Source organism: Eleginops maclovinus, chromosome 5 (genome assembly GCF_036324505.1).
Source record: "Eleginops maclovinus isolate JMC-PN-2008 ecotype Puerto Natales chromosome 5, JC_Emac_rtc_rv5, whole genome shotgun sequence".
Classification (NCBI taxonomy): Eukaryota; Metazoa; Chordata; class Actinopteri; order Perciformes; family Eleginopidae; genus Eleginops; species Eleginops maclovinus.
In genome coordinates this window covers 5511276-5527653 of record NC_086353.1, presented here as the reverse complement: position 1 = coordinate 5527653, position 16378 = coordinate 5511276, and the positions used below count along the sequence as shown (strand labels likewise).

The 16378-nt window shown below is 37.5% G+C and overlaps 3 protein-coding genes across 7 annotated transcripts; 2 read left to right on the top strand and 1 right to left on the bottom strand.

Annotated features, from left to right (window-relative positions):
• Positions 1-714: 714 nt before the first annotated feature.
• On the bottom strand, positions 715-7228 carry anp32b (acidic (leucine-rich) nuclear phosphoprotein 32 family, member B). Of its 3 annotated transcripts, none has more exons than XM_063883734.1 (7): positions 6975-7228; positions 4542-4691; positions 4328-4450; positions 3448-3640; positions 2691-2815; positions 2518-2587; positions 715-1412 (listed from the first exon to the last, which is right to left on the bottom strand). In XM_063883734.1, exons 1-7 carry the CDS (start codon positions 7026-7028, stop codon positions 1330-1332), a joined length of 798 nt encoding a protein of 265 aa, XP_063739804.1. In that variant the 5' UTR covers positions 7029-7228; the 3' UTR covers positions 715-1329. The 3 variants fall into 3 exon arrangements, with proteins under 3 accessions (XP_063739804.1, XP_063739806.1, XP_063739807.1); XM_063883736.1 differs by having other exon boundaries at positions 715-1409; XM_063883737.1 differs by having other exon boundaries at positions 715-1406.
• Positions 7229-8947: 1719 nt separating this feature from the next.
• hemgn (hemogen) lies at positions 8948-11433 on the top strand. Of its 2 annotated transcripts, none has more exons than XM_063884290.1 (4): positions 8948-9404; positions 9747-9825; positions 10292-10863; positions 10988-11433. In XM_063884290.1, exons 1-4 carry the CDS (start codon positions 9341-9343, stop codon positions 11086-11088), a joined length of 816 nt encoding a protein of 271 aa, XP_063740360.1. In that variant the 5' UTR covers positions 8948-9340; the 3' UTR covers positions 11089-11433. The 2 variants fall into 2 exon arrangements, with proteins under 2 accessions (XP_063740360.1, XP_063740359.1); XM_063884289.1 differs by having other exon boundaries at positions 8957-9404; positions 9747-9837.
• An 802-nt stretch (positions 11434-12235) lies between these two features.
• trmo (tRNA methyltransferase O) lies at positions 12236-16033 on the top strand. Of its 2 annotated transcripts, none has more exons than XM_063884287.1 (6): positions 12236-12432; positions 12648-12799; positions 13480-13654; positions 13926-14083; positions 14303-14845; positions 15633-16033. In XM_063884287.1, exons 1-6 carry the CDS (start codon positions 12344-12346, stop codon positions 15857-15859), a joined length of 1344 nt encoding a protein of 447 aa, XP_063740357.1. In that variant the 5' UTR covers positions 12236-12343; the 3' UTR covers positions 15860-16033. The 2 variants fall into 2 exon arrangements, with proteins under 2 accessions (XP_063740357.1, XP_063740358.1); XM_063884288.1 differs by lacking the exon at positions 15633-16033 and adding an exon at positions 15296-15585.
• The last annotated feature ends 345 nt before the right edge of the window (positions 16034-16378 follow it).

Below are 16378 nucleotides of genomic sequence, written 5' to 3'. Positions count from 1 at the left end.
AAGAGTTCAATAATTGATTAACAAAAAAAGAAAACTGATACCATATTTCTGTTATATGAAAAGCCGGCTAAGGCCTCTGCAGTTTCAAATAGAGATGAACATCAGAAAACATTTTACCCACAATTGATGACTACATTCTGTCCCTATCTTACATGGACTTACTACAAAAGGGTCCACTCATAGCAAGTGGAGGAAAGTAATACTTGTAGCTACTAATAGCTCTTTCTACATACAAATAGGCATTGAGGAATTGTACAGGGATCAACTTTAAACTGCCCTTAAATTCCTAGATAAATCAATTTTTGGGTCAATTAAAATACAGAACAGTTTAAAAAATGTCCATCTCTATTTCTAAAAGTCCAATTTGATGCCTTTTAAATGTCCTGTTTTGTCTGTACAAAGCCAAAATATATTTTATTTAGTATATTATAACACAGAATTAGGATATATTGACAGGAGAAAAAACCCGCATGTGGCATTTTTTCATGAAAAGACTTTCAAAAAAGGTATCAAAAAAGTTGCTTTTTGTTTCTTTTGTTATTCAAATATTTAAATCACAACAGGTCTTTAAAAGCCCTTTTTTCTGTGGACTGTCCCCATTTCTACAGTGCAGAAAACTTGTTAAAAAGAAAGAAAATATAAGAAAAATATTTATGGCCGCCATTATTTAACGTTCATTTTGGGGAAATCGAGGCAGGAAGAGAGAAAAGCACAAAATGTTAACATTTTATTTACAAAGTTGTTTTTTTGTCATACAGAAAGTAAAAATGTAGCTACAACCTTGATTTGTGCAACAGGCGGCCACACTAAAAATCATGGCTCGCTGGTTGCACAGCTATAGCAATAATTTTATTGGGAAAAAATAAGGAACAGAGAAAAAAATAAAACAATAAAAGACACAAAAAAAAAAAAAAAATCGAGAAATAATAAACCCAACAAACAAAAAATAATTCAACCAACAAAATATTAAAAGCACAGACCCAAAACTAGATACCAGTCCCAAAGTCCTCACACGGGAATACATAAAGGGGGAGCAACAGTGAAATTGTGGAATGCTGAGTGCTGGGCTGCCTGAGAACCTCGGGCTGTGGGGGGGTGAGGTGGAGGGTGTTGGGTGGCTCTCAGTTCCATGGGGGGAGGAGGGGGAGAAAAAAGGGGGCGGCAGCTCCACTCGGCCCACCCGTCCGGTACAGTCTTGCCCCGTAAAAAGAGCTCAGAGCTGGGGGTCAGACGTGGATTACAAAGGCGGTGCGAGTTTTAAGACGGCGGACGTTCGGGTTTGTGGGGGAGGGAGGGTAACTCGGTAGGCTCTCGTTTTCAGTTTAGCTCTTAATCGTCGTCTTCATCATCGTCATCGTCGTCCTCATCTTCTGGGTCCCGCTTTCTCTTCTCGCCTTTCGCGGCTTCTGCTTCTGGGGACAGAGGGGAAATCAGTGTCATTTGGCGTCATGGATGGCTAGACCATAAAACTTCAATATTAGCTAAAAAGTGAACTAATATTCCTTTTTATCCCTTTAAAGTCCAAGAGCTGGATTCATGTTTTTACTATCTTCAGAGACTAAGTCTTAATGTGTTACATATCTTATAATTAAGTGTTAACTCTTAACAACAACTTTAGTCGTTCAGCATTATCAAAGACATCCTCTAGTTGGTCTTTATGGAGAGGGGTCAGTGTTGAAGAATGGTCACTATCATGTTTTGCTGTCTCTACATGATATAATGTTGCATGACTAGGAGCTGAAAATAAACAGTGTCAGATATTTATCTTCAGTAATGACATTTTTAAAGATTTAACTGGCCCCTCCCTCCTCTGATGTTTTCACTCACACGCTTTATTTCTTCTACCAATAGCTTTCTCATACGTTTTAATAATTACTCCACGTATACCGTCTTATTTGAGTTGTATAATGAGTGGTCAGTAAGTGGTAATCATCACTATAGAAACCACTTGATAAGGCGCCATCATTAACCAGAACCACCAGCAGGTGTCATATTATCCCTCATATCAAGTTTTTGTTTATCCAGTTCACCATGACACCACCTTACTCAATATACTATGCATACATTTATTCAATTCAAGTTTGCAGCTTATTTACAAATAAAATCTTAAGTAACGTGTCTCGACAAGGCCATCCTATTTGAATAACTGGACAGCACCAGTTTAAGTTAATTTGCCTATTGCCCTTTGATAACTTTAATAACACAATATGCTAAAAGGCAATATGCTCCATTCTATAATTATTTTGCACACACTTTTTAAAAGCAAAGGTTATAAAAACGTCATAGTACATTTATTTGTACATACCTTTAAGTTAGTAAACTGTATGTACAGTCACTTTGTTTAATGCTTATCAATGGATTAAGGTCACAGTCTGCATTGTACATTGACAGCCATGTGCTATTTTTAAGTGGTAGTAAGTATACTGTGTTGAAATATGTTTAAAAGGAGCTATCGGGTTGAAAACATTTTCGAAAGGTGAAGGTGGGGGACGCTCATATTAAGCAAACGATACATACCGTCTTCATCATCATCATCATCGTCGTCATCTTCATCATCCACTTCTCCCCCTTGAACAAAGTCTTCCTCCTGTAAACAAAATTGTAAGAGTTAAAATCAAAACGATGCATCCAAACCCTTGCAAGAGATTTTCCACCGAAGGATCTGGTCTTGATGTTTTTGTTTTTATTACCTCATCTTCTCCGCTGACCTCATCATCATCCTCTTCTCCTTCTACCTCCTCCTCGTCTTCATCCTCATCCTCCTCCTCATCTTCCTCCTCCTCCTCTCCGTCCTCATCTTCCTCCTCCTCTCCCTCTGTAATGCAAAGGGAAACAATCAGTCAATAACAAACCAAGTGTAATTATGCTCTACTCAAAGTCCAAAAGTTCAATTGAGAGACACAGGTAATTCTTTTGTGTTGCAATGAAAATCTAAACAAAGTGCAGAGACAGGCACATGGTTCCTACAGCTTAAGGCAAGTTAGAAGAAATACTTTTTAATGCAACATGATATTTAAGACCAGTTTTACATGCATTGTTTCCATTTATTAGATCTGCTCAATGTTAATGCAAGATTTTGATTTATTTTATTTAAATAGATGTTACCAATATTTTGTAGATTTTACAATGCAACCTTTAAAAAAAACAAAACAAAAACAAAGTCCCACTTCCCTTATCTTAGTATTTTAAAAGACTCTTAAAAGAAGAATTAAATATATATATATATTTTTTTAATTAAGGTCTCATTTTTAGATTAATGCATTTCATGCCCTTTACAGCTTTGTGGGGAAACTTGCAGGTAACCATGTTGATATTGAACTGTATTCTCATTGCATATTTAGCAGTTGTTGATCTCATATTCATATTTTTCCAAATATTGTGGACTTATGGAATTCCTTCCAACAGGAAAACCAGAGCCATATCTAAGATATTGGAAGAACTTCTTACCTTCATCATCATCATCGTCTACGCCTTCTCCGTCCACCTCTCCGTCAGAGTCGGAAGCTTCCCTGTCCTCCAGATCATACCCATCCAGATAGGTGAGTTGTGGCAGCAGCTTGAACACACTCTCTCTGTAGTCGTTCAAGTTTGTCACTTCACAGTTGAACAGGTCCAAACTCTTCAGGTTATCCAGCTTTTTCTGTTAATCAAATGCAGTATAGTAATATGGTGAGTTACTGCTGCGTATCAGGTTTTCAGTTCAGGGTACTAGAGGTACATGGTGTTGTGAAAAGAGCAAACTAGTGTATATTTAGCAATACCTATTATATAAAGTGGATATTCCTCTTAGTTAGGGCTGCTTGATAGGGAAAATATGTTAATGGAGATATTGTAAAGTATTTTAGTGTTTACTATGGATGGTTTTACATAATATTCAGGCTAGAAGAGCCTTTAAAACCAGGGAGAAATACACACGCATCATTACAATACCCAAAGTCGAAGACCGTATCAAGTCTTATATCACGATATAGATGTCTGGCCCTAACTGGATTTTTTTCGTCAATGTTTAAAAACATGTATTTCCTTATACGAATTTCAATTTAAGAAACCATATTTTAAGTTGGTATAATTGGGTATTAAATACAAATGCATTAATGGAGTTACATATGAAAGAAAGTAGCAACACCTTTATGATAAAACAGTTGTGTGCATGACAGGGTTTGGTACAAATGCCTTTGTCTAATTTGAATGAAATTGTCAATAACATGAGATGAAGAAACAAAAAGTGCTATGTTTGCACCAACCTTAGAGTATACACATTCTTTATGCATGCAGATGGATATATTTTATGACTGAGTGTGGCTTCCAACATATAGAAAAGACATACCAATGGTTCCAATGTGCTGATGTCTTTCAATTTGTTGCCACTCAGGTTTAGATGTGTAAGGTTGGGAAGTTTCTCTGCTAAAACATCAAGGCCTCCGCTGATTCTGTTGTCGCTCAACTCCAGCTGAAACACGGTATATGGAAATGTTATTTGAGCAGACAATTTATCATAATTCAGCTTTTACTTGTAGGGATGATGATCTTTTAAGTTTTACCTTTTTGAGTTTTCCTAGTTTAGGCAGGTTGGAGACAGACATTAAGCCAACATTTATCAAACTGAGGAACTCCAGGTTGACAAACTCAGCTGTGAGGCCTTCGATCTTTCCTTCAACTGATCGACAATTGTCCAGGACAAGTTCTCGTACCTGAAATATAGAAAAGTATATCACGTTTTAAAAAGTAATCTACGCTGTTTTATGCATTTCATGAAACTATACTTACAACTTATACAAAAAAATGGTCAAATATTGGATATATAAAATATTTAACTAAGTATATATTCTGAAATAAAACAATGTACTTTTTGTTAACAAAATCAGTGACAACAAGCTTGAAAACAACAAAATAGGTTTTTTAATAGGGGGTGTTGTTTATCAAAGTGGTCCATGCTTTGTGTAAAGTAATTAAAAAGGTATCTGCTGTAAAATACTTAAAAACAACTCCAAAGGCGGAGTTACTTCGAGTCAGTTAATGCTAACAGTCGTTGCGCAATTCAGTGTTGAAAAAAACGTAGCCAAAAAAAAGTTGTTGTCAAACGTCAAAGACCAGTATTTCCCGAATAAAAACAACGAAACACAACCTGTGTCTGCATCTAAAAACACTTGTGTGTCTCCTTTACCCTGGCACGACAGATAACATAATGATTTTCACGACAAAGAGTCAAGCAGTAGCTTCTTATGGCATGCTGAAGCAGTCACTAATGACAAATGCAATGATTTTTTAGTAAGCTAGCTCGCTACAAGCTAACCATTGCCCCTTTTAAACGCTGCGGTGCGGTAGAGGAGCAGCTACTCTGTCTGCCCGCCATTAGCCAACCCAACAGCGACGGAAAGGATTGCGAATACACCCTTAGTAAAGATTCTTTTTCTCCGATAAACCATCTTTCATTTGGGAAGTGGAATATTCTTTGTCGTCGAACGAACGACCGTAATGGGCAGTTTGTAACGGGGTAAACCGTCGTTTTCATGTCGAAGGAAATATATTGAGAACGGAAATTTAGTAAAAACAAAGATGGAGACAGTTCCCTTCTCCCAGAGCTTCAAAGACGACAGAATGACAACATGGCGATTCCTGAGATACAGTATGCAGTTCTCTGAACACTTTCAATGGCACAAAAAAAGCTGTTTAGAAAGAGTAATTATAGTTTCTTAAACGTTATTCAGGTTATTTTTCGATGGTAAATTAGTTTTATTTCATGCATGAGTCGGGAGGAAACGCCGACCGTCGAGTTTTTGGCTGCCCACGCATCAAGCGCGGTGCACCGGATCTCCGTGTCATTCAAGCAGGGTGGCTCGGTGTGTGTGAAGCCGATGGCCAACAGATCGATCAGTGTAGTTTAATACAACATCCAGTTTATAGTAACAGTAATTACTGGGCAAGTCGTTGTTGTTCTGATGTTTTAAGATTACAGATTGATTTATTTGTGTTGTCTTTGACCAGTGGAGCGAATGGGGTTAATGTGGCGGGAACACAATTACTAAGTTATGTTTCCTGCGCACATATTTTATTAAATAAGTGTGCAATATTTATAATAGTAGATGCACTGATATTAAAGTAGCCGTTATAAGAGTGTGTACGCTATTTTGTTGAGAAAAGCGGCTGCACACACACCTTTAAAAAAAAAAAAAAAAAAGGACGAATCTGCTTAAACGTGGCTTTTAACGATTTACAATAAGGGATACAGTTGGCTATTTGTTACACTTGTGATACATATAAACTGTTGTTATAGTAACACTGGCTTCACGTTAAATGGTCATGGTATGGATGACTCGTGAATCAAGTGACTGTTTTTTTGTTGTCGCTGCTGAATCTGCTGGCCTTTTGATATTAACGTACTCTACAGAAATGTAAAGACATAAAACTCGTGATCGGCCCTTTGAAATGTAAAAACAACCGATGTTTTTGCGCGATAGTGGAGTTGTAAAGATCATTTGTGTTACAAAGCGCCCCATTTTTAGCAGTTATGCTAGCAGCAAACATGGCTTCCAAGGTCTGTAAAATATACCGCTATGTGAATGCAAAACGCCGCGCAGGAAGCATATTCCATCATATATATCAGCATAAAAAGAAGTTTACTAATAGTGTCACAAAGGGGGGTTCGAGCTGAATCGTGTGTGCACCAAGGAGGCTGCGAAACGGTTAAACCACTGCAATAATGCCAGCAAGCTGAGGAATCGCCGATTCAAAGTAACGATTGAATATAGCTTTTCTCCTCTTGTTGCCTCTACACGCCCAATCCTGAACTGTTTAAAAGATTAAGCTTGAGTGTTTTCCGCCCTATTATGATCAAGAAACACAGAAAATCTAAAGCCCATGTGGTCACCATTACGTTAGCCACACAGGTCACTCGCAAAGCAAAAAAAGTAGCAAGCTGCTAGCAAAAGGCTAGCCACAAAACTAAGGGTTGGTTTTAAAAAAGCACGACTCACATCAGACGGTGTCCTGTTTCTTAGCTCCAAGTGGATCCTCTTTTTCATGTCCATCGTGCCCTATAAAAGTGAAACTTTTCTCTCTTGGGTTTTGGTGGGATCTTCAGTCCAAAGGCAGAGATGCCCTAATGGAGGGAGAATATAGGACTGTATAATGAACTGAGCCAAACGCTAAGTTAGTCGGAGAGAGGAGAAACCATGGAGGGAAACGGGACTGAAACAAAATATATGCTCAACAGCGCCATCTGCGTCCAGAAACGCCCATCGCTGCTATGAAGGCATTGCAGTCACAAAACATGACGCTGCCCCGAAAGAGTGCTATGGTGCAATTTATTTCTGCAAGGAAAGTAATGTACTACGTTTAGAGAACACACGAGTCCTTTGTCTTTAATGTCACTTTTGCTAAACGAAAAAAATCTAAATAAATGTATATAGTATACGTATAGCAGCATTTACCAAGTACACGTCGACAAAGTAGGTCAAATGTTCAACTTTGTTTACCTACTTCACTTAAAGTTTGCAAAGCTTGAAAACATGTCCACTTAATATATATGTAACTGTATATTGTTGTTGCTTCACATTGGATGTGGATTGGATTGGATGTGTAAATAAGGAAACTTTTAATTGAGCTAAAACCTGTTGCCTGGCCATTTCATAATTGTAATTGTTTAACAATGTGTTATCCTTGTAACTATTTTGATCAATAAAGTGCATAATGGATAAGTTGTGTTGTACTTTTTGTTCTTAAATGATTCCTTTAACCGTTTCGACACTCTGCGAAAGGAGGGGTGTGTTTGGTTTGCAGTAAAGAGAGCATTGTATATGCAAACGGAGAGCGCCCCCCCCGTACTTCCTGAGACACCAGAGCCCTCAAGTAAAAGTCTACTGACTAAAAGTAGTTGATTTGCAGAAATACAAATTTAAAAAAATGAAATAACAACTATATTCTGTACTTTGATGGATTTATGAATAAAATAAAAATCAATAAGCTATAAAGCTGTAGTGCCCACTGCTCAGGGCACAATATGGAAATAGTCTTAGCCCTAGTGCAAGTAATACATACATATAACTTCTCAAAAAAATCTGTGTTAAGTAGTTGAATATATACACCAGAAGATGGCACCATAACTGCTTTTACCTTCCTCAAACAATAGTTACATTGTGCAATAGTATGGATCTGTACAATAGCCTAATGCTGATACTAATCTGTCATTTCAATCAAATGTTCGTTCTTTGAAGGAGTCCATATTGATCTTTGGTCAGCTGGAAATCAGAATTTTTAATGAATATGCTGCTCAATGTTCAAGATAGTGAGTGTTTTAGCTCTTGTTTGAAGTTGGGACTGTTTGTTCATCCCAGTCATGTTGTTCCAGAGATTAACATACTTGGCATTGTATGGCCTTGCTAGGTTAGTTAGAAAAGAATAAGTGAATGAGCATATTTTCTCATATCATCTGCTGTCAAATGTACATCCATACTAAGCGGTACATTGAGATTGACATACAGTCCGCTTACCATAGAAAGTGTTTGTGAATTTAACTTAGACCCCCTCAATATTTCCCCTACAGTGCTGGAGGCAATTGGCAGTTGAGTGTTATTTACTCTGCTGGACAGCTTCTTTCTCAGAGTGTCTCAAACACACACATCAGGGCTCAATGTGCTGTGAGAAGATTGAGAACACACCCCTAACCGAGCAGCTCTCCATCTGTGAGATAAGACGGGTATGCCACTGCTCTGGTTAAAGACAGGATTTCTTGACTGGTCTCAGACTATCTGACAGCTTTTCAACACAGTAGTCTACTACTTTATAATATGTTGGCTGTAAAAGCTAAATACTGATTTACCGTGAATACAAAAGCTTTGTTTATTAATGGGGTTTTAGTTATTGTGTTTGTGCGCACAAACAATATTAGGCAATTTAGATATTGAATATTTGTCTATATAAATTCAGTCAATATTTCAACATTACAAAAAATACATTTCAGCTTTTGTTTCATCGGCTGGGTTGTACAGAAACATGCATGTATAACAGAAGAGTCCTTTTTTTCTATTCTGTTTACTAGTTTTATTAAGACTACATAACCCACATTTAAAAAGTGTTTACCCCCTTTACCAGATGCTTATCCCTAAATGCCCTCAAACAACTTGATCTGGTCATTTTCTTTTTCTCTGTCAATGCTGTGCCAACTCCTCCAGCTTTACAAATATGATAAGACCAAAGCTGCAAGAACTCTCCCAGCACTATGGTAATGGTTAACCAGATAATTCATTTAGGGGTGGGAAAAAAAACAGTCAGAAGTTATCCGGTCTTATTTCTGTGCTTTACCGCCTTCAATGAGTTGGATTAATTCATAGCAGGACTGAGAATGGAGGAGACATTGCAACAAGAGAGAGAAGAGTCAGAAAATATTAATCAGAATGAGGAACAAGGTAACTTTTAATATTTACTTCTCTTTCGAAAGTTCCTAAGTCTTTTCACACTACAAAGTTAATTAAACCAGTTCTTCATTTACAAACTGTGTGGTGTCTTTAGTTAACTCAGAAAGATACTTAATGAACAGCTAAAATGCTGCCACAACAAATGAGATACTTGTTGAATTGTTATGTATTTTTAACCCTTGTGTGGAAATCGTTCAGTCAGTTGCCAATATTTAATTGTCTATCAACCGCTCATTTATATACTGTATACATCAGTCACCAACATATCCTGGTTTGCTCTGTTTGTTTTTTATTTCATACTTTCTTTGTTAGCATGGTTTCTTTGTTTTATAGGTGGGATCCGTCGCCGGTTACGGGACAGGGATCTTCTGAGGAAAAGAAAAGCTGAAGCAGAAGAGAAAGAGACTAACCAGTGGGTTTTAGGGTAAATTTATAAACGCCACAGCCAATGTTGTGCAATGCAATGTAATATATTTAAAGCTAAATTCACCTGGATTACACATCATAGATCTAGCATTGCAGACATATCAATATATACTAGTTTGAGGATTCAGCACATAATTGTTTGCATGCAGAGTAGGACATGACTAAATTGTAGTATCAGTTACTAATGTCAAGTAAGGCTTATTTAACTAAATTTGCTTTATAGAACACTCTACAAAGCGCGGTTAAATCTTTATCAGCGCTGCAGCTGCTTATCACTTCACTGCTTTATATTGAATATGGGGCAAAAGGAAACCAAAGGTTGATCATGTGTTTCTATTGACATCCCAGTTCCAGGTCAAGGACTTTGTACTATTAGCTTTGTAAAGTATCACAAAGAGCTGTATCAATGTCTGCTGTTGTTCAGGTCAATTACAACTGTTGTACTTTCAAAGGGTGGAGAGCCAGAGGAAAAGACCCAGGGTTGTGAGTGGCACAAAGAGGAGAGGGAGGCCCAAGAAGAGTGAGCTCACGCCGGAGAGACCTATCATTCAGGAGGAGGCGACAGGGCCTCAGGAAGCTCCTGCAGTAGTGGTGGTGCCTGAACCGGCTGAGGTCATCCAAGTTCAAGCACCAGGATCTCTTCTAGCTGTGGAATCACAACCTTCATCTTGCTTTGCTCCCCCTGATCCTCTACCAGTGTTTGGAGACATCCAAAATCCTGTCTTTGGTCCTTCTCCGACTCATCCAACCCCAGTTATCCCGACTCCAGCTCTTTTTTCACCTTCACCTCCTGCTCCAGCTCCCTCTAAAATCCCTGATATGGCTCCAATCCCTGTCCAAGATTTGACTCCGGTTCCAGAAGCTGTTCCAGTCCCAGTCCCAGCACCAGTCATAATCCTAGACCCCTTTCCAGCTGCACAAGAGTCACAAGTGAGGGAGGCCATTGACCAGATCCATGTTGAAGACGTGGGCCCAGATGAGGAGACAGACATCCACTCATCTCAAGACAAAATAGCTGAGGAAGGTAATAAAGAAGAAACGGACACTGCAATGAGAATGAGAGGTGTAAAAAACTAAATGTTAAACATTGCTTTTTTAAGGGGTTATGCTTCATCTTAATATTTTCTGTATCCTGTTGTTTTTTTTAGATTTGATTGAGCCAGTGTCCATCAACGTCCCTGAACAAAACGAAATGTTCTCAATTCCCACCTTGTCCTCGACACCTCCTCCACAAAAATATTTCCCATGAAATGCATTTTAATTATCTAAGACATACTTTTCAGATACTTCCTCTGCTCCGACTACATCATTTTCGGTCAAAGTTTGTGTTTGAGTATTGTTTTGGTTAGTGTGCATCCATCCTGTTTCAAACACATTGAGCATATTTATTTTTGGTTTCTGCTTCACTGCGAAGCTCAGGGATTCTATTTTGTATTTTTGCATTCAATAAACAACACATTTTGCCTGCTTTAAAAAAAAGAAGAAGGATTTGGTATAAATCCCTGGTGGTAATGATGTTTTTGGAATTACAGATTTATTTGATAGAATTTTGTAAAGTTGTTTTCCACCAAATAAAGTGCATTCTTACATCTGACCGTGGTCATGTTTATCTGTTAGTTAGCAATTATTTGTGATATAGTTATCATGTGATATCTAAATAACCAATAATAAATGAACAGATTTCGTTGAACTCAGTTCATACATTTTTATCTCATGTAACTATCCTACAAAAGGTGTTTAGACCATATATTTGCTGGTGATTTTCTACAGGTTCTTAGTAGACAGTGATGCATTTAGGTTAGTTTTCATAGGATCAACCTTCTTTTGTATAACATCAATAATTATTTTAGCTAGTAAGAAGCATACATTACAGAGGGTAAGGGAGAATTATTTACAAATGGCTTCATTTAAAACAATACATTGTAACATAACATATCATGCAATACATTGAAATCTAAGTTTGTAAGGTAACACGCTGTCATATTATTGCAGAACAATAGTTCTCTCTCAAATTTAGTTTAAGAAATATAATTCCCATGAAAAATAGTCTATTATACTGTACTTTTGGACTTTATATATTATACTTTATATATACAGAGTACGGTTGGTTCCTTGTTCTGATTCTTAAATAAAGCTGCTGAAAAAACTGAAATGGTGACTGTGTCATAACTCCTTGCTGCCCTCTGCTGATATAAAAAAATGCATTGCCAGCTAAACTAGTGCATATTATCCAAGACTTTTGCAACATTGTGTAACATTAATGCATATAAAAGTACGCATTATTCAGGATGTAACGAAACAACACAAATGTTTTTGAGCTGTTCGGATGGGTTGTGTCTTTTCTCCTTAAACACTGCTGGCTGGCCAACAGGAAGTCACAATCTTGCTTCCGCATTGAGGGACTACCACGTGTTTCTTCAGCGTGTGGTTTGTTGCTGTTTAGCACCTAGCTTGAAGCTAACTCAATCATTACTGTTGTTTTTTTCACCCTTTATATTAAAAAGATGAGTCCTCTGTGTGACTGCTGCGGTGAGCACGTTAATAAACTGAACCAGCAAATAACAGTGATGAGAAAAGAGATCAAGAACTTGAGGTATGTGAAGATAGGACTGTACCATTCACCTTTATAACAGCTGTAACTATATATTTCTTAAGTTTAGACTTTTTGATAATTGTTTATTCTGTCAACCTCATTAGACATATTATTATACACCGCGGCTTGTCCTTTAAAAACGTTATGTGTTTTTTTACATGTACATTTTCATTATTTGCTTAAACATTGTATTTACTTGTACTCATCTTTAACAGGCAGATGTTGGACAGTGCAGTTAGAGCTCATCGTAAACACATGATATCCATTCAGTCTGCTGTGGCAAATATTGGACTCAGTGAGCCTGATAAAGACCAGACATCACAACCACTGCCTTCAGCAGCAGCATCACCACATGCATTAGAGCAAGGTAACTACCAGTACTACAGTCACCCTCAATGGATATGTAAATAACAACACTATTTTTTTCTGTTGGAGTTTCTTCAGAAGAAACATCTGCAGTGTTTCTTCTGTATTATGACATCACATAATGCAATATAACATTTATTTTTGCTAAAGTTATTATTTGTTGTGCTGATTTAAAGTGTAACAAATAGTTATACTTCTACTTATAATACTCATGATACAAATAATATTTATAATAATGCAAAAATAATAATATTTATAAAAATGTGATGTTTAAAAACATGTAATCAATGTTTTAAAACGTGTAATAAATAAAGCTTTACTTACTTATCTATTAATTTATCTATTGCATTTTTTGTGGAATAATCAATGAGTAAACTGGCCATTTGAGGGCAAATATAAATAAATGTTCAAGTTTAAAAATATCAATATTTAAAGTGGTCTTATTGCCAAAAATATTTTAAAAAAGGTTGAAGGCAAGTTGCCCCTGAATTGCATATAATACATATATGCATGGGAAATAACATTTATATGTTTATAAAATGACAGTAGAAACACATCCACACATTAAACAAGGCGAGTGGCAAAGTACAAAAGGGATGTAGTTATTACAAGTACAGAAGAAAAGAAAGCTGCATCTGTGTAATAAAAAGATACATTGCTGTTATCTGTGTAACCGTCTAGGAAACATCCAGACTGTCCCTATTGGTTACATCAGTTCCTGTTTTTCTGTAAAGAATGGTACACCCAGACAGCCCACCATCTGTGGCCCCTCAAGAGCCGAACTACGCATCCAACAGAGCGTCTTCAATAACCCGGAGCACGCTCTGGTGGGCCTGGAGCAGTACTCCCATGTCTGGTAGGTGTCTTACATTGTGTTCAGAGTGAGTTTACACTTAAATGGAGAGTTTCAATGTTTTTAAGTGGGTTGCATAAGGTACTTATCCATAGTGAGTGTATTGCTCTCCAATTTGCCCCTTGGAAATGTTTTGTAGAGTGTTTGATGATCAAGGATTTTCCACTTTTTCAAATTATCTTCTGCCCATTTCAACAAAACTGCCTCTGCCACACATAGGCCTACCTACTTTATGTTCCACTGTTTTCCTCAAGTCATCTTTATGTCTATACAGGATCATCTTTCTCTTTCACAAAAATGGGCACTTGAGTTACAAAGCCAAAGTGAAGCCTCCCAGACTGAACGGTCAGAAAGTTGGGGTGTACTCGACACGCAGTCCCCACCGACCAAATGCCTTGGGCCTAACTCTAGCTAGACTTGATAAAATTGACGGTAAGTTTAATTGCGAATGGTGTGCTAGTTGTGTGTTTATGAGTTGTGAGCCCCTATGAACAGATTTAACAGACTGTAAATCCATCATGATTTTAAATTCTTAATTCTAGTCTACACTTACGAATAGAATAATGTCTTTTTTTCCCGCTTGCAGTGAAATTAATCCACCGAAACCTGAAGCTTGATAGAAACTAATGCTTTCCCACTTTGACATTCTAGGTGACACCGTACATCTGTCAGAAATTGACATGATTGCTGGAACCCCGGTCCTTGATATCAAACCTTACATCCCAGACTACGACTCCCCCGACTCAAGGCTGGACAAAGAGCATTGTGATCCAACCACAGACCAAAAAACAGATGCTCATTCAGACCTAACAAGTGAAAGAAATGACGACGAAGCCTTGGGAAGTCTCCACACCCGAGATAGATCTGAAGCTGGTATTCCTGTTGGAGATTCCTCTCAGTCAGTCAGTTCTCAGGTTTCCCTTCACAAAAACATCCACCATGTGCTAGATGAGGTCAGGGCTTATGTGACCCAAGGGGAACTCTGCCAGCTGAGTTGTGCAAGTGAGGATCAAGTTTCAGACTCTCCCAAAACTGAAGCGCCAGAGTCGACGGTGGAACACCCCTGCTATGGAGAGGAAGCCTACAGTACCATCGCTGGCTGGATCAGAGAGCCTCCTGTCAGCAGTCTGCAGGTGCGCTTCACTCCTCAGGCTCAGGAAGAGTTAGCCCACTTCATTCCCACACACCTGTCAGGTAAGCTAAATGTTCTGTAGCCTGTTTTTTTAATTTAGCCTGTTTGCACATATATACACAAATAAAAGACAATGTAAAATCTTAGTAGAAGTTGAATGGTGAAACTTCTCCTTTCAATATTAATAATCATCCTTTATAATCCATTAAGGGTTAAACATCTTTGCTAATTGAGACGTTTTTTAAAATAATTATAAAGTAAATGTTGTATGTGTTGATGAAAGTAGATTGTTACAAAAGGTATTTTAAGGATTATTGATGAGTGGTTATGATAAAAATCCCTAGTGCATCTTTGAATGGAATGATTTTTGGATTATGAAAATCCAAACATATTGGGTTTCCAGCAGTATTTGAATAAATAATACAAAGATGGATTAGGACTAAGACTAATCAACACAAGACTGATCAATGAACCCAGAGAAAATATGAATTTGTGTTTCTGTCCACAAGAAGGTGCTGTTGGGAAATCAATGGATATGAATGTCATTCAAAATCAGAATCAGCTTAACTGGCAAAGTATGTTCACAATTTCAAGAAATGTTGTCTCTTTAAATAGTTCATAATGTATTTTACCACAAAACAATTCACTGGAAGAAAGAAGTAGACATAAAGTGAAAATCTAGGACATCAAAAGCTGAAAAAAACCCAAGGAAAACCCAATATATACAGTTACATGTATACATATCTATATACAGTATGTACAGCTTGCATTAATAATCTTTGACAATAATGAATGAACAAATATTTGTAGAATAACAGAGTGCACTTTAATGCTAAACTGGACACTCAGAAAGCGACAGACCCAGGTTCAAGTTTCTTCGCAGTACAGAGGAGGCTGCTGCCGCCATCAGAGGCGTTCTTTCTGCAGACCCGCGGTCCGTCTACAGAAGGACACGCTGCAGAGACAGACTCTTCTTCTTCACCCTGGACTCAGCTGACATCACCTGCTGGTTCGGACAAGGCTTTGCTGAGGTGCTGCAGGTCCGACCTCTTGAGCAAAAAGTTGTCTCAGTGTGAAAAACCCTATGATGAAAGCTTTGTTGCTTGAAAGACTCAAAACAGCGCTTTAGACATTTCCAGGTCATTTCTCTACTGACAAATATGTATGTGGTAAGACCTTTAAATCAGACACATGAAAAGCCTGGAAACATTCAGTTACATAGTTGATTCAATAAAATATTTTTGAAAAAGGTTTTTGTCCTTTTTTGTACTTTATATTTCTGATAGGAAGCTACAGCGGTGATCTACACATTCATTGATTGTATTGATTATTAACTAAATTCTTCTTATCAAGTATTAAAGGCCTGCCCACTTCTCTCATACATCTTTACGGTTTAGAAAATTATTAACATGTTTATTTTCTGTCAAGGCTTGTAGAAGATGTTAATCCATGCAGCTGTCGAATATATTTACTTCACTGATTCTTGAAATTAGGGAGAAAACATGTCTCCCGTCTAAATGTTGCAATTTTCCTTCAAAATCAATAAATTATTTCATTTAAAAAAGCTTTAAACGTTGGATATGAAAGATCTGTGA